Raw genomic sequence first — 22,220 nt, 5'->3', positions numbered from 1 at the left:
AGTAGACCCCTATGGAAATTTTAATTAAAACTTAGAAATATTCACGGAAGAATATAACGTGTTGTTAATTTTCTTTAATTAATAAGTGCGTGTTTAGGTAATCTTCGTTAGTTGCTTTTAAAGTAAAATCAAATAATTTGTTATTTTCTAAACATTATGTGTTTAAGAAGATTAATCAATAGCAGTAATGAAGCAACAATATGTTTTATTTTTTCAGTATATTCGATAATCGCATTATTATAATATACACCTTAAACACGACTGGCGAAGTTAACAATAATTTTACTATTATGGGTCAAAGTTTTAGCAATTTTCATAAGGCCAAGCTTCACATTTATTTCGGCACTATAAGTTTGAAACAAGCATGATGCATGATATACAGAAAATTGACAAAATCTCTTATATAAATGATCAAAAGGATCATGTTCCAGCAAAGTTTTAAAGCTGTACCTATTTTTGACATTGTTCGAGCATTGAGTTTAAATCTATGACAGAGTAAAACATTACGCAAATTGTATCCAATACCCTTAATTCTAAGTTAATTCCTTGAACCCGAAAATAAATGTCATTCCGTTAGAAACATGTCTTGATATTATAATTTCTGATATTAGTCTATTAAAATGAAAGAAAGATAGAAATGGTTTTTAGGAACCTGATTACCTGAATGAATGCGTTCGACTATAAAAATGTACGACAAAACAGTAATACCGGGACTGACTCCCTCGCATTCAATTAAGCGGAGTGATTAAATTTTTACGCGACTTAAAAAAGTACTTTTGAGTTACCTGTTTCGGGAAAAAATAGTAGCAAGTTCTCTCAAACGTTATTAGCATAAAACGTTGAAACCAGTAATTTATATTAATGGAGAAATTATGTTTGTAATTAGACGGCGCTGAGGTCACGATTCAGTTGAGCAACGTTAATGTATTGGAGGCATTATGGATTAATGATAGGTAATGCGCTGGCTTTATTAACGTTGTAAAAATAGAATTTTATCGCTCAGGTGTAAAATTCGTATTTTACCTATAATTTGTTCCAATTTTTAAGAGGATACGAACTTTTATGTACTTTAAGTGTGAGACCTGTTTATTTAACATACCCACTGGTTTTTAAATGTTTACATAGTCTTCATCTAGGCGACAACTGCACTGTAGTCGTAGTACATAACATATTGATGGCTATAGTGCTATGTAAGTTGTATCGATTTATTTGCAAAATAGTTACCTATTTGATTGTATCAATTTTGTTTTTTTTATTTTCTCGGTACTATAAAAACGCAGCATAACAATAAAAAAATAATACCATAAAACACTATATTTAAATATTTATATTTATGTTTTCTGTAAACCACCTTAAAGACTAAATAATATGACTAGGCGGGGCGGACGAATGCTTAAGAGAGAAAAAAAGAGTTCGCAACAAACTCGAGAGTACATTTAGAGCCCGTGTAAAGATCTCGGCATGTTGTTACTTGTTGGCGACGAGGAATAATCGGGCAAAATCTCTCTCAATGACTTGGTGTGTCGCGTGAAGCCGTTTCGTATGTTCTGGCTTTAGAATTCGCGTAAATGTAAATACAGATATAGGTTTAAATAATAAAAGAAAGTTTGTAATCGTTATATTCAATATTTAAAATTAAAAGTTCATACAGCGTGTTCACTTTATCACTAAGGTGTACCTATGCTATATAAAGTTATATCAGTTCGCTGAAGTTCAATAGCGTAAAGAAATATAATGGGAATGAAACATGATATTTCTCTTTAAATGCTTGCAAAGGGAATATTTGATACCTAAGCAGGTTGGGTACTGGCTATTAGACAGTCTACCTTCGAAGAATTTTGCAAAATTGCTACTTATCAAATTATCAGCTTTTATTCTAAGGTCGCTGCGCTGTACGCCATTCTAATATGAACTTAATAAACGAACATTGGCATCACGTTGCACAAACAATGCAATATTAGCGTGTTCTTTCTTACTCAGTAATTATTACTCTGGGGCGAGATACCCCGAACATAGTCGTGTCAGCAAGTCGAATACACCAATCTACGCAAGCATGCGCTCTCAAGGGGATAAGTGTGGAGTAATTTGCCAGCACACGAGCTTGCTCGCGTCGCGTGAACATTAACTATTAAATTCGTTGCATATTAAACTACAACCTTAAAGCTGTAATCCTGTACCGACCTGAATGCTGTGCTCACATCTTCGAGAAACTCTTTGGTTTTTGTGATGCGAATCCAAATTATGCCAATACGTGATTGTTTCCTGGAGTGCCAGAGTTGTTTTGAAAATTTTATTATTATATAAAATAACTAATAACAAGAATCATATCATTTAGTATGTATCCATTCCGATTTGTAAATTTGTTTCTTATTGGAATTCGTCAGGTACTGTACTTGTTTTCTCACAATTTATCCTCACACTGATAAAATTCTCATGCGAAAGTCCACGCGTTGACAGCCATTAACAAATTTTTGTCATAGAACACGACTAGTCGCTCCAACGTTTGATTAGAAATAAGAACAAATAATGAGTCGAACCATTGACTTGAAGGGTGTAAATGTCAGGTGATTTGGAGGTTCTCAAAGGTGGGGAGGGCATGCCGAAAAATACTCCCTTTGTTCCCGCCAGCCAACAGGCACTCTCTGTCCTGCTGGAGAGTACGGAACCCCACTTGACACGCTTCATTTTTACCTTTCCTTTAAATTGAAACTGGAGCGAGGGTGCGCTTTCTATGCGCCGCGCCGTGTATCAGCCACGTTCATTATGAATTAACAAGATTTTTGAGAACATTATTTTATACGCTACTCGCGCGATTACCTCTCTGTAGAGGGCAATGTAATGTGTTCTTTTGGATCCGTTTAATTTTATTCCGCTTGTGTATGCTTGCAACATATATTTTTATTTGCAACTACAATAACCGTATTGTGACAATTAAAACCCCGATATATAGAAAAATGTGAACACATTTCCCATAACATTTCCCATGAGTGCATATTCTACGTGCAGCGCGAACAACTTTTCCCATCGGGTGCGGCGCACTGCGGCCGAGGCAATGCACTTTCGCTGACCCCTTGCCTCCTCCCACGAAATCTTTCTCCCTCTCTCCCGCTACTTTCTTCGTGTTGCATCTCGTTCCCGCACACGGTTGCGCTCGCGCTTCCCGAGTATCGAGGTAATAACATTCTACGACGCGGTACACCGCCGGAGTGGAACGGGTTTCTGTCGATGACTTGGACGATTATATGTGAGAGACAATGGTCACCGTAGATATACGGCTTTTGTACTGCTATTGAGTGTGGTATTGATCTAAATACAGATTGACGTCACGCCAAAGATAAGCAAGACACGTAACAGACGCAATTACTACGACCTACGCAATCACTGCAAATAATGTACACGTAAATTCCGATATTTAAATCGGCTTACATGAAAACCACATTTTTGTATCTACAATTCAAAAGTTTAATGGCCATAGAAAATATTTACTAGAGAGTTGAGACAACTGTTAATATTATATTTTATACATTCCATAGTTTTAAAATATAATATGAACTACTTAGTCATTTTTTGTGTTTACGCGAATGTTAAACATTAAAATAAAACTGTTTTACAGATTTTATCGGGATTTTTTTATGTGGGGACAAAATTATAATATATAAACCGCGATAAAATCCGCAAAACAATTTTATTTTGATAAACTACCTATGTATGTTTGATCTCCTAGACTCAATGGAGCTAAAAATTCTTATATTCTATATCACAAAGCATCATTGAAGTTAATATAGCAAATAAACATTTAAGTACTAAGCTGATGCAACAGTAATCCAACTTGCTATCATATCCATTCGATTAGGATTTCACCGATCGAGAACCAGTAGAATTACCATGACATTAATCTTAGAAAGCCAAGATGTCGGAATTTTAGAATAGTTTAATTAAAGAACATAAATCTAGAGGTGTGAAAGAGTTGAAGAATCGCGCCGCTCTCGTTGTAGTTGTAAGTGCAGTTGTCTAGGTGAATACGCTTCGATACTCTTTGTTAACGTCCTATATATTTATCTACTAGCGTTCCAGGTGAATGATCTCACGCTATATTCTTAACTTTCCACTGCAAACGTTTCTGTTTACCGACTGCATAATAATATATTTACAGTGTTTTTAATTTGTCTCCCGCTCGTGGACCAGTCGTACGATATCGCAAACGTGAGTTAAGTTACGGATTACGTAGGAGTGTGCTGGAATGATCCTGTGCCATTTCGTAGAGATATATCAAGTGTGCTATTGCGTGACACAGATACTTCGACCTTATCTATCAAAAATTTAGGACTGTATTCGTTAGTATTGCACTCCGGGGGACGCTGTTCTAGGCTCGCGAGCATATTGCCCGACTGTGATCCCAAATGTCCTAAACCTCGACTGGCTAGCGTTGTATTATGATGCATACGACTAAGGTTTTGGGTGCATATTCGATTGACCGGGTGGCGGCAGTACGCGGGAATGCGACTGGAAGCATTCCATAGCACAATGAGTAATTTAAAAATTCAAAAACTCGTCGAGACTCGGCATGCGCGAGGTGAGGCGATCCGACGAGTGCCGCTCTGCAATTGAGACTGTTATCTGGCTGTATGATGCTACACGGATACTAGAGGCATAAATCCACGACGATGAATAACACAGTTATCTAAATAAGGTCGGCCGGCGAAACGTATCGCAACCGAATAGAAATGTTCCAACGGTAACTACAAACAAGGTATGGATTCGCTGAAATATCATTTTCATTACTCATTCTGTTAGCATTCAAACAAAGGAGAGTAGCCGGTAGCGTCGGTCGGTCCTTACTTCGGGCGAATTTTATATCGAACGAGAATGAAAAGGTAAGTCGATACTCCTTGTCCTAGAGGCACGTGCTCATTGCTAATTGGTAAACATGCAGCGCGCGATCTCCCACCGTCCGCTATTCTCACTATTTTCAAATGAAATTCTTTCCACTCATATATTCGTAAGCACAATTACCTACATGCTGAGATGGTTTTTGGAATTCTTGATCAAGTTGGATTTTATTGCAATTGCATTTTCTGATATTATTGATTGGATTAGTTTCTACTTTGGAGATGTACTTATGTTGTTGCATTTTTGGTGTTCTGATGTATAAAAAAAGAATTATATTATATGTACGAACTGAAATGAGTTTGCTATAATTTTGATTACTTTTAAAAATTGTCAGCGTCGTCTCTTATAAATTCACAAAGTGTATGGTACCAATTGTAATATCTTTCTAGTGGAAAGTAATATATACTGAAAATATTTTTCACATTGTATGTAAACAACATAGATACCAAGAGATATACAAACACATGTTAGATATACTGAAATCTAAAATGTATATGTCACTTATAGAGCATAAAACCAAAATTTACAATATGTTTTTAGAATGCATAAAAACCAAGTACTTTAAGTTTTAAAATAATTAGCGAACTCAGAACCTAAAAACTGCGCGAAAAATAATTACAGTTATTAGTAATTACAAACTCGAGGTGTACAAATGAATCTTGAAAGTTAACCAGGTCGAAAATAGTTTAATCACTCAGCGACCAAAACCGGTTCTTATTTGTTTTACACTAGAGTTTCGAATCGTGTTATTCGCGTAGTTTAATTTCCGCATGTTTAATACTGAAGTGGAAAATTGGATCTTAGAAGTGTAACTTTAAGTGTCAATTTAGCAAAACGTTCAAGATAAAGTGTTGGCTCGGGGGATATTCGACTCTGAATCGATAAGTGAGAGCTCGGATTAATTTGAGACTTGTTTAAAAATTTTCCCGGCGACGGATGCAGTGGAAACATGTAAGTGTGAGGTGGTAAAACTTGCCTGTAATTAGTCTTTACAATCATGCTGTGAACACTAACTTTTACTTCAAGTTGGCGAATACTTTTTTACCAAGCGTAAGATGAAAAACTGTGATATGCTGCATGCGCCCACCAACGCGTGATGATGTCAAAAGTAATAAATGTTGACTTACATTAAATTAATTAAAATAAATTTTATTAAATGAGTTAGGTAAATTTAATATATTAATTACGTCTGTTTCAGCAACTTATAATTTTTCTAAATAAATAGGTAGCTCGTTGGAAAAAAAAGTCAAAGGAAGTCTCTTTAATCTTAGAAAAAAAATTAAAGTTAAAATGATAGTAAGAAACCATATTATTCGATTAATGATATATACACACATGCATCACGCCTTTATCCTCGAAGGGATGGGCAGAGGTGCAACCGACACCCAGTTTTCGCAATATGTGTTTCATCCCAGGATGTGATAGGGGGCGAGTCTTTCGCCGTATTAGGTATAAATACCTATCTTAAGCAGACTCTCAGAAAAAAAACCATTATCACTGCCCAACCCGAGATTTGAACCTTAGACGTCAGGGCAGTGTCGTTCGGAATAATGAAATAAAGATGTATTGATTTATGCAAGTTTTTCAAATCATTATTAACTTTCTATTTATATGCAAAAGGTAAGTCTACTACGTTACAAGAACATAAATTACTTTTTATAGTAACATTGTAGAGATTGGCATAGAAAGGTCTTATAAAGAGAATACTTTTATTATCAAGAGTACACCTAAACCTACCATAAATAAATAAGATGTTTTATCGTTAATTGAAATGATATTTGACGATAATTATAAAATAAGGACTAGGTATTGGATGCTGCACTAAAGTATAATAAAATGTTAAAACCCACACGCAATATTCATTTTTGTCCAGATACATATTTAGAACTTGAACGAATAAGAAAAAACTTTGTTTATGAAGGTGTATGAGTTCAGAAAAAAGTGGATAACTTTTAGCGGACTACGACGCTCGCTTTGATACTCCTGCCAGTATGAAAAGTCTTGTTGATTAGCTCTTGGACTTTTTATTTCGACGTATCTTTTATTTTTCCTCTTATTACAATTTTTGAACAGCTCCATCCGCGTTTCTTTAACTTTTTCCCTGTGAAATTATATTTTGAAATACGCGAAACCGGTCGGCAAATTATGAGTATCGTGAATGATATTTTTAATTAGGGCCCCTTTAAAGAGCGACGTATTTTCGGTATTCACATTTATTACAAAAGATTTGTATGAGTATGACGGATTAATGATTTGTGCTATCTTTGAATGAATACAATACTATTATCTTTTAAATCAATGTAGAGTATAGCGTGCATATTTTTACAAGAATTTTATGAGAGAATATAAAATTATTTACTACAGAAAAAAATACAATGAATTGAAACTCTCTGGTTTTTAGCCGGTTAAAGTATTCTATTCTAATGTAATCTTTTCACATTAAAATACTTGAGTAAAATACACTCAATTAAAAGCCCTAGATACATTGTCTAGTTAGAGATCGCGATAATGTAGACTTCGCAACATGGCCATATCTAGCAGCGTCATTCGTTTAAAAGCAGTAGTATCTTAAAATGTATCGCTAATTACAAGAAAACCCTTTTTGCCCGAAGCATTACGTCATCAAGTTACCGTCATATTGTTTGCACGTGTGACTCTTACCATGTTATCAAGTAATGGCAGTATAATATCTAATCTCGCATACGTCATATTTTTATTGTAATTTCATCGGTGACGTCATATACCAATAGATAAGGAACATGCTTGCGTGGAACTTTGTTCATGGCATGTCATATAATAGTTATCATAAGTAAATAGTGTCAACACAGTTGGTGTTGTAATCAAAAAGTTTATCAACATAGTATATATAGTAGTAAACTAAAATGGACCTTATTTTTATTATATCAGTAAATACATTTGTATTTTCTATTTATTTGGCAAGAATCCACGCAAGCATGCGGTAATTTTTGAAATAGACTCACCGTGTCGGACGCTGTGTAGCGCCCGTTGCTGCACTCAAGTAGTGAAGATTCACTCACCTGCAAGAAAAAAAAATGAAATTTTAATGCATATTATAAGTGTTTATTCTGCTCGTTTAACTTAATTAATTTATTATCGTTTACATAAAAAACCGACGAGTACTAAAAACTCTGGCACATTCGCCAAAAAATAAAATATTTTAGAACTTTATAAACAAATCATCTGCCTCTTAGCGCTGGCAACAGAATTGTCGTTTACCCGCGTGGGGTCTCACATTACGAGATAATATATTCAACGCGTGTATTTCAAGTTAATAGCCGTCAATTTAAATCAAAATCCACAACGCACTGCAGCATTGTATACACAAAACGTTAGTATTAGTTCAAAGCGCTGCGAATCATACGGGCCGCCCGAACCGACTACAATCTCCGCTTAACTTCATTATAAGAGCGAATTGCTAAACGTTCCTATTGTTGACCACGGTTTGGGCGCCTCTGGCCTCGGGTTTAAGGGGCGGTTAGTCATGCAAATAGACATCAACTGGAAACAAGAGCTCTTTGGGGATTTGGAATGCGTTCCGCTGTTTTATTACTGACGAAACTTGCCGAACTAAGATATCCTTTCTGGGAAATATTTTGCTCGGCTCGATATTGTACGATGGAGTTAGCTTGGCTTGTAGCGATATAAAATTTATTGGCTGGTTTAAATTTTGTAAAGCGAAGTGCGAATGAATGAATTAGAAAATTAATTAATCTATTAATATTATTATTACATTGTTATTAATTGGTATTTTTCAAAAATAGGTATTATTAGTCTAAACCACTTTAAGAGGTTTTGATAAAAAAAAAAAGAATTATGCCACTATGACAAATTTGAACCTCGGCCTACGCAGAGATTCAATAGGAGGTGATTATAAGAGGAGTAGGTAGTTAGAAGTAGTTCTAAATAGGCGTGATCCTGTATGTTCATACTAAACGAGTCAGTTAAAGTGACACCGGCATCGGTACAAATTTAAAACCCAAAATAATTTCACGCGAACAGACGTTTCGAACACAAAGGACCGTAATGGAGAATGGATTTATGGATCGCTGGATTAATAATGCTGTTCTAGCAATGTTGTCGATGCATAGAAATGCAATCGGCACGAACGATAATGACGCGTTAAGCGGCCATCGGTGAAATTGTTTCGCTTTTAGGAACAGCTATTGAGCTGTTTTGTTGGTCAATTATTTGCAAAATTAAATGCAGCGCATCAGTCCTTTGTATTGCGTTTTGAATATTTATGCAAGGCGAAACTATCGTGCATTGTTTTGTTGCGTTTGGAATGAAGTGGCGATGTTTACACTGCTTTAGTGCTAAATACATCAATTAGTTGCGGCAAATGTTTTGTATTGCATGTGCGGTACAATAGCGCTCTGAGGACCTGGGTTCGAATCCGGGGTCGGGCAAAGTGATATTTGGGTTTTTCTGCTCAGTATCAGCCCGGAGTCTGGAATTTGTGCCCGATATGGCGATAGGTTCGCCCCCTATCACATCATGGGACGGAACATACTTGGCGAAAAGTGGGTGCCCTAGTTGCGCCTCTGCATACCCCTTCGGGGATAAAATGCGTGATGTTATGTATGTAAATGTTTTGTGTATATTATATCTACATTAAGAATTTGCGGCAGAATGCTGTCCCTGTAGCAGCACATAGGGTAGTGGATCGGGAAGTCCTGGATTCGATTACTAAATCGTCTTTTATTATGTATGGAGATTTCTAACACAATTTCCCTACTACTAAATCCTCTAACGACAGCTAAGATTGGACAAGTGGCCTGTCTTAAAGTTAAGATAAATCCGTACTGCAAAATGTTTAAAAGAGGGCGATGCACCGAACCCACACTGGAGTGTGTTACGCAGATAGAAAAGAATGAGGTAATTAAAAAACATAACTCCATAAGCTATGTTCTCTAAAAGCAAAAGAGAAATAAAATATTTCTATACAAATTGAATAAAATAAATCATATCGCATTGTAAGAATTCCGCATAATTAGCGCAATGAGCAAACAACAGAAAGTAACAGATCCATAACCTAATATATGTTATAAGACATAAAACCCTCGCGTTATCTACATAAATAGAAAAAAACGTAATAACAGCAATACAATATCGCAAGGTAACGAACACAATTTAAACAAAAAGAAAAAATGTTCTGTACATGATATTGGAATCTGAATAATGAAATAGAAAGCACCTATTGTAAAACGTTCCCCGATACAGACTACCTTTATTGAACACATTCCATAGGTTCCATACGCAAAATTTCTCTTTAAAACGTGTAATAAAACACAAAAAAGTATAAGGTTTAAAAATTCATCTGTTATAATTGCTACGAATTTAAAATGAGTGTGTATTTTGTAAATATTGAAACAATTTTAACTCACCTACATTTACGACATTTTTGAACGTGAACAGTTGGGGAATTTTGATTAATAATACCATATAAAGGATAAAGGGTTATATTTTATAATGTATTTAACTATATGGGATACAACAGTTATATGAACGGGAAATAACTTAATCCATTTCGGAAATTTAAAAAATTCATGTCGATCAAAATGGTTTTTAACAAATATTAAAATGAGAGTAAATTGAAAACGATAAATGTACTAACTTGGTCATGAAATATTTGGTGTCTGTCTAACTTTATTGAGTATGTATTCGTCACTGAACTTATTAGTTCTCAACCATTATAATTGTCGTGGGCTTTACCAAAAAGTATTAACTCGTAATTAACAAAATACTATTTTCTACTCACCTCCCAAATTATTTGATACAAACGTAACAAACAGAGATTAATAACGTTAGCTGTAAAATTTTCTATACAAAACATCACCTACATTGTAAAGTGTGAGGGAATCCATAATGCAACAAAAATATTTCCTTCCGCACTTACACGGTGCTTCGTTGGAGGCAAGTGGCAAGTTTCGTGCTACACCGAGCATGGGCAAAGCTCAGTGGATCACGCAACTCGTGCTATATTGACATTGCAATGCATCTGAGAATACTGTTATTTTTAACTTTACACTTTTCCAGTATAAATCTGCATCCATTTTACGAAGCGCGACGACTTTGATTTGTTGATATTTTTATGTTTTAGATTTTATTGTAATTTTGTATTCTTTTTGTAGCGTTGTCTATAATTTGAATGGAATGTTGCGTGTTTGTCTATTTTAGGTGGTGTCATATCAGAAAATAATCAACATGTACTTAGTTATAATTTCCTAATAATTAGTTACAAACACTTTTATATAACTAAACCATGACACTGAGTAACTCCCAACCTTCTCTTCTGTATGCAATTTTTACCATTCGGAATTCCAAAGAATAGTGTAAAAAGGGATTTGCTAGTGCAAGTAACGTTTGCAAGCAACGAGTCTAGCTACTCGTCGCTCCGCTTGAGATCTATCAAATTATAGAGAACGGCTCCCTCGTAATTCATTTATACCGCAGTTTGAATAAATCCTTCCTTCACACGTGGCTTTGGATGTCTGTACCCTAACCTGCATATGAAGTGCCCAAATGTAGTTCAAAATAAATATGCTGTTCCAAATGTGAAGCTTTATTGATATTAAGGGCAAAAGAAGATATGCTGAGCTGACTGCCAATCTTCACTATTTGGAGAGGCACTACAAGAATTAGATTGATATCTTCTCTATTGATCAGTAATGTCGATGTTTTATGTTAAAAACAATATCAAGAAATAGTGGAATCATTTAATATTTTACTCGGAAATCCTCAGGTACAGCTCCGATTTTGATATTCTTCTTAATAGCTTATTTTATATATTATTTAAAATTTGATTTTTTTTAAGCGGCGTAATAATTCAATATATAAATATATATATCTATTACGCGTCCGTCCGGATATTGTATCCAACCAATTTGCTTATTTTTTTTTTAATGAAAGGTTATGATATTCAGATTTGTTATGAAGCATTAGAAATCACCTAACTTTTTCCTTCTCAAGTAACACTCAAATTCGATTCCTTCTCGTACATTTCTTATGTTTTCATAGTTTTCTGTATATCTCCGGTTTTAATTGCGGTAAGCGGTTCGTTATGATAGACTATTTGCTGGAATGTGCTTGTTTATTGAAGCCTTTGCCTACTTAAATAGGTTGAGTTGGAGGAAGACTCGGCGTGATTAATATAGTAAGAATTATTTGAAAAACAGATATTTTATATCAAAATCATACATCTTATCTTACTATGATACTTCTTACTAATATTATAAATTCGAATATTTGTGAAAATATCTGGATATTTAATAGACGTAAAATCAGAAATAGCTGAATGATTTAGATGAAATTTGGCACATCCCGATAATTTGTTTCCATGTAAAATAATATAAACTTAAAATTTTTAAATAGAGGGCATTAGTTATTTATATAGGTGACATTTTGAATCGCTATAATTTGAAAGGTTTTTCCCACGGGCTAATCCATGAGCAACACCTAATTTTGTATATGCAATATAAATTGTTGTGTCTACTATTTAAAGTGGTTAAATCGTTACCGATTTTAAAACCTAAGAAATAAAGAACGGTTTATTTAAGAGTTGAAAAAAAATATCCATATCTGAGCAGTTCGTGTTGCCTTCCGAAGATTGATTTGGGTAATCATTGAAGCGGCTTAAAACTGAATGTATAATGTATAAAAAATATGCATTGGACTATAACAGTTAATTAACAAAAGAAAATTTTAAGCGAAAACGGATTCAGCATAACATTAATGCTCGTAAATTAAAATAGTTTGCATATTACGAATCTAAATTAAATGCTATACATTTTAGGAAAGGTAAACAGCGCAGGCCACCTTCTTCATCATTCTGCTTAAATACGGTCGAACATTGCAGGGATTTTCTTAGAAACTTCCACCGAATACAGTTGAACGGCGCTTCAGGGCGATCACAAGTTAATGCAGCACCAACTTGTTGCACCGTCATGACTTTAAAACTTAAACGTGTCTTAGTTAACTAATTACTTGGGAGTGCCATGTTTGCCTTAATAATGCTTGTGCTACACACTACTCAGAATAAATACAGCATAAGTTACAGCAAGGTATCTCCGTGACTAAGATAGTTGGCTCTCTTGAGAAACCTTGCTTCAAGATTTTCAAGAGAATTTACCTTGGCGAAACTGCAATGTTGCACTATCTATCATGTACCATTAGATACTAGAATTTAGTAAATGTATAATGAATACTTAATAGTTGAATGTTATATTAATTAGACCTTCGAAAAGTGTATGGCATGTTGATGGAGCATATGAGTAAAAGCAGACCTGATGTTAAATGGTCATATAAAATAAGTCAGTAAATTAGCCCCAAACATACCTAATGATATCAGAATTGTAAAGAAAATACTTTTGTTGTTTGTTCAACTTTCAAATAAAAGACATAAACTATCTTAAATGTTGACTAGACTATTTGAAATATTATCAAAATAGTGTAAAGAAGTTGGACTACACCTTACGTTCGGTTCATTAGCCAGCCTACGTCGACTTATGTCATGCTATGTTCAAAACTTAATAAACTTTAAACAATTCCCGAGAAGATGCGTTGTCAGAACTTAACTCGAAACTACGAGTGAAACAGGCAACGGACGAAGTTAGGACCCTATTAAAATATATTACCGATGTCTCATGCTGTAATATGCCCTTTTAGTAGTAATTATTAGAACGTATTTGTAATAGTAATGATGATCGAAAACAGAATAAGATTAATTTTAAGACTCACGCGGATTGAGGATTGTATTATTATTAAATTTTAATTTGAACATTTTACGTGAGGGATAGTTTTGAAATTTCTTATGAGAAATCTATATCTATACTTCTATACTATTATATAAAGCTGAAGAGTTTGTTTGTTTGTTTGTTTGTTTGAACGCGCTAATCTCAGGAACTACCGGTCCAAACTGAAAAATTATTTTTGCGTTGGATAGCCCTTTGTTCGTAGAGTGCTATAGGCTATATATCATCACGCTATACCCAATAGGAGCGGAGCAGTAATGGCTAATCTCAGGAACTACCGGTCCAAACTGAAAAAATTCGTTTTTGCGTTGGATAGCCCTTTCTGTGTGGACCGCTATAATCTATATATCATCACGCTATGACCCAATAGGAGCGGAGCATTAATGGCTAATCTCAGGAACTACCGGTCCAAACTGAAAAATTATTTTTGCGTTGGATAGCCCTTTGTTCGTGGAGAGCTATAGGCTATATATCATCACGCTATATTCAATAGGAGCGGAGCAGTAATGGCTAATCTCAGGAACTACCGGTCCAAACTGAAAAATTCTTTTTGCGTTGGATAGCCCTTTGTTCGTGGAGTGCTCTAGAAGGCTATATATCATCACGCTATGACCAATAGGAGCGGAGCAGTAATGGCTAATCTCAGGAACTACCGGTTTCAACTGAAAAATTCGTTTTGTGTTGGATAGCCCTTTATTTGTGGACCGCTATAAGCTATATATCATCACGCTATGACCAATAGGAGCGGAGCAGTAATGGCTAATCTCAGGAACTACCGGTTTGAACTAAAAAAATCTTTTTGTGTTGGATAGCCCTTTGTTCCTGGAGTGCTATAGGCTATATATCATCATGCTATGACCAATAGGAGCGGAGCAGTAATGAAACATGTTGCAAAAACGGGGAAAATTATGAGTTTTGAGAGCTTCCGTTGCCTGCGCTGCGTAAACGGTTAAAGTTATGCAACAATGATGTATGACGGGATTGTTTCACTTAAAAAGTTCTAAATAATATAACAAAGTCCCCCGCTGCATCTGTCTGCCTTAACGTGTTAAACTCAAAAACTACCTAACGTATTAAGATGAAATTTCTTATGGAGACAGTTTGAGACCCTGGGAAGAACATAGGCTCCCGGGAAACTACTATTTTTATAACGGAAAACTTTAGCCTGAAAAACTTTATAACGCGGGCGGAGCCGCGAGCAAAAGCTAGTATTTATATATATATGATAGTATGAACTCATCGCTCGAAGAAAAAATGGTTTAAGCTTTGTCAAATACTTAAAAATAAAATATGAAAACGTATTTTTAATAATTTCCGTTGAATAAAGGCGCCGTAAAAACCACAATTAAATAGTTGCCTAAGAAACAAATAGTTTTTATTCGAAGACTTTTTCAATTTCATCACACTGAATGTGAGCTAACTTGACTAACTGCAAATTAGTTTGTACGTCTTCAAAGTGACATTCTTGGGGTAAATAAAAATCGCGATAGATCCCAAATTCTCAACCACGGAGCGAATGCCTTTAATCATCGCATACTTGGCGACTTTTCTCGTGAAATTTTAAAAATCTTGACTTTGTTCACAAGTTGTTTGACCACTTCTTTCTTTGTTTTCAATGGAATTTGAAGCGGTATATTAGGACAAATGTATTACGGCGTAGGCGGTTAGGTTTGAATGTTTTCGAGGAAATTGTTACACAAACTCAAATTCTTTACTGTTTATTGGAGAAAAGCAATAAAACAGATTGTTTTTGTCAATTGTACCTATACTATTCACCTTATTGATCTAATAGCGGGCTAAGGCTATGAAACTTGTCGATTCTTAGTTTAGGGAACTAAAACAATTGCTAGTTGTTGTATTAAAAAAAAACTTTTAGTGAAATTAAGTTAAACTTATGTAATAACGTTTTTCAAATATAACACATTTCTTTGTTATAACTATTTTTTAATTTTTAAAGAAATCTTCATACAAATTTTGTTCAACAAATCGACTTTTAGATTTAATTTTTATGTGTAACTTAGTTTATGAATGGCAATTATTATTTCGTATGATCTATATTAATTGCATATTAATATTTTTCTCTTTTATTTTTTAAAAATCAGGAAAAAAAATTTTTTTTTGTGACCATGTAAAATAACAAGAGCCTTATTTCCTTTGTTATTTTTTTTTAATCAATTCCAGCATAACAATATATAAAACCCTCATATTAAAAATGATAATCTTAAATACATATTATAAAACAAAGTCCCCTGCTGCCTATGTATATCTGTCTGAAAACCATACTCAAAAACTACTGAATTGATTCCAATTAAATTAATTATGGAGATAGTTTGGGAGCCAGGACATAGGCAACTTTTTTTCCTGGAAAAATATATAACGGGTCTTTTATATTGGAAAATGTTTTAATATGTGCGGAGTCGTCATGGCCACACCACTGAACCGATTTCGATGAAAATTGGTATGAGATAGTTTCGGACCAAGACGGAAAGGACATAGGCTAGTTTTTATCTCTGGGAAGTAAAAAGCGAGACTTTTATTCCGGATTTTTTTTTTCAGTTGAAACTGTAAGCAATTTGTTTTGGAGATTATTTGAGAGTATGGGAAGGACATAAAAAATTTATACTGGAATCGTTTCTGGAACTTTTATAAGTCTAAAGAAAAGTCTTCGGTGGCATGTGTCTATCTTTTAGTTATAGCTTACTATACTCATTTTAAAGTGGTAATTAGAAGGCTATATAGACAGATACAATATTAATCCTTATAAAATTAAATACGTTAATTGACTTTATCATTTTGTGTACATTATAATTGTACACAAAATTATAAAGGCAATTAACTTAGGCAAAATAATTTAAATTAATTCCTTAGGAGTTAAAGCAAAATAAAACTCGCGCGACAAAATAAATTCAAGGGGTCCCACATCGACGCGCCGACGGCGGTCGCCCACTGTTGGAATTAAAGCCGTGCAATGAAGCGCGCTGAGACAGATACTACAGAAAAATTTAAGCATATGTCTTATTATCGAGGCAAAGTCGGGACGGGTCGTAGTTTAACATAAGAATGAATATACCATTTATTACAGGCATTAAAAACTCATTTGTTTTATCCACAAAGTTTCTTTAATGACACATCCACGATCAATCATAAAAGTTCAGCATAGACAAGCAAACATTCATGGCTATTAAGGAAACGACCGAAATAACTTCGTAGTGAAGTTAAATGCACATTGAATGTACCACACGTGCTCAATGCATTGATTATAAATAGACGGTACCGAGATTTTTTCTAAAAACAGATTTGTTTATGAGAACAGGGATCGGTCTACAGGTTTTTTATATCGTCTGGTACAGTTTGGGTGTATGTTAAAGTCAGTCGTAGACAAATTTCATTCGATTCTTAATTGTACTTCTAATATAAAAATAATGCGTGTATTGTTTCTTTTGTCTTACTTAAGGAACTTGAGATAACATAATAAACTCGTTCGAAGCTTATAGGCTTTGACTATTTTTACTTTGCGTGCATATTTTTGTTTATATATATATAAATGAATCCCTATTTCCCTTGGTCACGCCACCACGCGTGAACGGCTGGACCGATTTCTCAATTTTTTTTCGTAGTGTTTGTTATTGTTCGGAGAAGGTTCTTATGAAAGAAAAAAAAAACAAAAAGTTGCGCGGAAAATTATATTATTTAAGAAAACTTAACGAAAATATTAATTTTATATAACTGTTAATTGTTTGACATAACTGTCAGCGATTTACAGAATGCGCGCTGCAAATTCATAGTTAAGACGAGACAACGTCTGTCGGGTCAACTAGTACAAAATATTTCTTCTGATTTGTTTTGAACATTTAAAAAATCAAAATTAAACTATACTTTTAAAATAAGATAACTACGTACGGGGACAAACGTAGCAATACGAAAACAACTGTATAAATGCTAATACAACAATGTACTCACGTATTACGGTATTCCGTGCAAAAATATCCAAGTATATTAATCCTTTGTGCAGCGCCTACAGTAGTTTCGAGACCGTAATCTCATCTATTCAAAGCACGTCGACTGTTTATTAACATATCGACCATAAAACGGACAGGCGCGAATCTGTGTCGATTTTTTTCGAGGTTCCGGTGCAGACGCGCTATTCAATAGGGTTTTTTTACTGTGACGCTTCAGTCTATCTATTTTTCTAGAAAAACGATCGATGCCGTGTGAAAATGAACGCGAAAATGTTTACATGCTTTGAATACATATCCGATTAATGGCAACGAGAGTTGAATCTGTATGAGATTAATAGGTTTCCAACGGAGCAATTTTTGCAGTGATTAAATGTTAATATTTTGATTTGTTAAATCATTTGAATGTTGTGCTATTTAATATAAAAATAATATTTTTAAAAATTACACTAACATTTTAAACGTAATAATTGTTTGCCATTTATATAATACATCTGAACGACTTTCATTTATATTTTCCAGATGAGTGGTTCGATGTAAATAAATAATGTTTATTTGTTGACACATACACTATACATGTAGGAAGCAACAGTAAAAATATGACAACAAATCGATAGGAATGAATAACAACTCCACGCGATTTCAATGTTTGTATCCGGCGATGTTTGTTTAGCATACGTCGGTATGAGAGGAGGCCGCGAGGGCGCGGATCCGAGCGCCGAGCCGATCTCGGCTAGACCACGTCGAGCAAACACAAGAAAATGAAAATAAATAAAAACACACTTACAACCTTTGGCGACACAGAAAAATGAATCTGTCTAAACGCAAAAGGGGACAAAAGATTAATTGAAAATCAATGCAGGGACATACCTTCGTGAATCTATCAAAATACATTCAGTTTGCTTTCAAATGATAACGTCGGGCCGAATTATACTGTCAGTCATGATTTATGTGGACTTATGACACGCTTTATTGACTCTTCCGAATGAAGCTGACTTCGCATATAAAATACAAAAAGCTGTGTCACTGCCGCGAAAAGATTCCGCCACGTCTCTAATTAAATGCGAACCTCGTGATTTATTGTCTGCAATTTGTAATTGTTTACACTGCGTAAGCTTTTGTGCGTTAGGAACTCCTCATACCCGGCCCTGCTAATAATATACTTCAGCGCAACAAAAATATTAACATTTTATTTAATAAATAACGATTTTAATTTCATTTTATTCTAGTGGTGTATATGATTATGTTAGTAGCATTATTACGTAATTTTTGAAGAGAGAATACTTTTTCACTAATCGCAGAGAAAGATGGTATAAAAGGAACGAAAATCGTTATAAAATATATTGTCTATAAAAATGTAAAGTACAGTATTTCGTGAAGTCCAATACTCGTGGTGCTGTAATTTCCTTTTTCATTTAATGAATGTCGGGTAAAGATACACAAATAACGAGCCTACGTATCAATTAGTTCCATTTTACCCTTTTTTTATGAATTCAGAACCATTAAATAGCACTGGTTTATTTGAAAACCATTAGCGGACCAAATGGATACCTACGCTACGGTTTGAATCATCGATAAAATGAATGGCTGTCTTCCACAAAGATCTCGATATAGGGGTCGAATGCGAATCACGATTATATAATTTTTATGAATGAATATTGAGTATTTAGACGAGCCTATTTTACGTTTTCGTTAACGAGAGAGCATATGTACGCGAGTGAAATTATTTAATAACGAACATGTAGTGCTTTTAGCGGGTTATGGTTATAAAAAACTTTTTTTGGTTATTAAAATCAAAATAAACATTTAATTTTAGCTTACCTCGTTGTCACTAGAAAGTTCAAGGCATAATCAACGGGGTCCGGCAAAATTTTAATTACTTCTAAACCGATACAAAACCGCCGCGAAGAATACAATCAACGTTGGGTGCGCAACACTAAATCAAAACAAACTTCCAACTGGATCCCTTTTACCAACTTTCTAAATAACGGCGAACAATCTTTTTCATTAAAAATCTCCATGAGCCCGATTATTAGGGAAGTAAAACGCCTCCGGTGGCCGGACCGGAGTTTGTGAATACTCGCTTTAGCCGAAGATTTTCGCGAGGTCAAACTTGGGAATGTTAACAGATAATTACGGGCAAGTTTTAGCTAGCACGAGACATTTAACAGATGCTTTATTCGGGAGCGCGCGGCCGCGAGCGCACGATGAATGCTAATGAGATAAAACGTCGGGCGAATACAGCTTTTATTGCTTACATAATAAGCGCCTGTTCAGCGTGACGGGCGCGCCGATCCGAGCTTTCGGGAAACGCCCGTTAACACATTTGGACTCGTGTCTAAGGTTAATTAGATTAGTATCCAACAATGCTACGCAGATGTTATGGAAAAACAGATTTGGGTGCGTATTATTAAATTGTTTAGCCGCTTTACAGATTAGGTTAGTGAATTTGTTTCACAAATTTATGAAATTGTTCCAAGACTTTAAACATACATAAATGAAAAATGTCTGCGTCACGTAAGATTTTTGCATATGAAAGAAATGGGCCCGAGCTGCAACAGCGAAGATATATGGGGTGGTATAAAGCTGGTAGACGCTAAATTTCACTCTGTCTATCATAAGAGAAGCTAGAGCAGCGTTTAGAATGAGCTGTAAGATACTGGCAATTTACATGAGTTGTTGCAGTCATACATCCTTCCGTGCGTTACGGGCCAATTAATTTTACACGGAAGCGGATATGTGAGCAAGGCGCAAATGGGTTCATCACTCGAATAATGTTGTGTTTATGTGGTTTGTATATCGATATTTACCTATTGGGTGATGTTTGTGCCGGTTATGTCTACGTACTGTTTTGTTTATTTGTAAAAAAAAATGCCCTTTAATCCGGAACATGTTCTACCCGAGTTCATCATATCTTATTTCATCAGAATTAATTTAGTTGTTAGGTACTGCGATTACTTCTAACAAACTTAAAAATATTTTCAAGTATTTTCGCATTTATAATTAATAAGATAAAAGTTCAAAAATAAATATGCAATATGGAAATCTTTTGCTGCATTTGCGCACACGTGAGTCTCTTCACAGAAAAATTGCTATGAAACTGAACTGAAACTCCAATAAGCGTCGAGCGGCATTAGTAAAACCCAGCTCAAATAAATAGGCACTCACTACCAATCTTTAATCATTTTATTAAATTGTAAAAGTACCTGAAATGTAGGATAACTGTAACTTATTCTGTGTAACAAAATGAATTTCTGAGTTAATTATAACTATTATGTCATTATTTTATGTTACAGACGACAATCAGAAAAATAGTATTTTCATTACATCTACTCACAACGACCTACAAATAAATTTGTCGCAGCTAACTCTATCAGTCTCACACTAATGGCGCGATTTGCACATATATCTAATTAACCAAAGGTGTTGGTAAGTGGCCGATAATTAATTGAATAAAATAATAGCAAGCCATCCCATCGTAATAAGCGGCGATAGCTTAGTTGGGTGTGGAGCGGACTGCCAAGACGAATGTCCGCGGGTTCAAATCCCAAGGGCACACACCTCTGACTTTTCTAAAAAATCATGTGTGTATTCTTTGTGAATTTATCGTTCGCTTTAACGGTGAAGGAAAACATCGTGAGGAAACCTGCACATCTGAGAAGTTCTCTATAGAAATTTCGAAGGTGTGTGAAGTCTACCAATCCGCACTAGGCCAGCGTGGTGGACTAAGGCCTAAACTCTCTCAGTAGTAGAGGAGGCCCGTGCTCAGCAGTGGGCAAGTATATAATACAGGGCTGATACTATTATTATTATTATTCCATCGTAATGAGGTATAACGTCTAAATTGTTATAAAAGCTAATTAATTCTGCGCAGGAAACGGAAGGGCAGCGGGTCGGTTCGTCAGTTGCATTATGCAGGCGCGACGCATGCGCCCCGCATACAAGCTCGTGTCTTTGGCGGCCTCTCATAGTTAAACGTAATGTAATTTCCTCTCTTCTCGTCACATTATCATAATATTTGCTACGCTTGGATTGCGGGTTTGGTGTTTTGTTAAATATATGTGAATGTCTGTTACCTTGTTATACATTCACAACGTGGTATTGAGGTTTATTTTTTACCTTTTAATATAAACAACGGGAATTTGGATTTAAGGCCCCTTATATTTATAAGGGGCCACCTTATATTTACAATGACACCGAGTCTCTCGTACTGATTTTGTGTGGTAGAGGAAACTGGATAGCAAGGCAAGTTAATGTTGTTTATTAGTAAAATATATTTATTTGCGTTACATTACAGATATTTTTTATATAACATAACATACATACTTCAGTTACATAATACTTACAAGTGATATCTAAATCCTACTAATATTATAAAGGCGAAAGTTTGTGAGGATGAATGTATAGATGTTCCTCTTTCACGCAATAACTACTGAACGGATTTGGATGAAACTTTATAGTAATATTGGTTATACATCAGAATAACACATAGGCTACAATTATAATGATTTTGTGTAATTTGATCATAATATAACGATACTTATCAAGTAAGTCGGAAAAAAATTATCCCGGAAAACTCCTTCACGCGGGCAAAGCCACGAGC

General features: G+C 34.8%; 1 protein-coding gene across 10 annotated transcripts in view; it reads right to left on the bottom strand.

Moving 5' to 3' along the window:
- The window catches only part of LOC115450613 (polypyrimidine tract-binding protein 1), a 431,449-nt gene that overhangs the window by 122,937 nt on the left and 286,292 nt on the right, over nt 1-22,220 (bottom strand). For 4 of the 10 annotated variants that reach the window (XM_037443023.1, XM_037443024.1, XM_030178664.2 and 1 more), the window contains one exon: nt 7,872-7,928. The exons of the other annotated variants lie outside the window; for them this stretch is intronic. In XM_037443023.1, coding sequence (XP_037298920.1) covers nt 7,872-7,928 — 57 coding nt within the window. The remainder of the gene's footprint in view (nt 1-7,871; nt 7,929-22,220) is intronic. 10 annotated transcript variants of the gene reach the window in all.

This window comes from Manduca sexta, chromosome 26 (genome assembly GCF_014839805.1).
Source record: "Manduca sexta isolate Smith_Timp_Sample1 chromosome 26, JHU_Msex_v1.0, whole genome shotgun sequence".
Taxonomy (NCBI): Eukaryota; Metazoa; Arthropoda; class Insecta; order Lepidoptera; family Sphingidae; genus Manduca; species Manduca sexta.
This window is presented reverse-complemented; position numbering and strand designations above follow the sequence as displayed.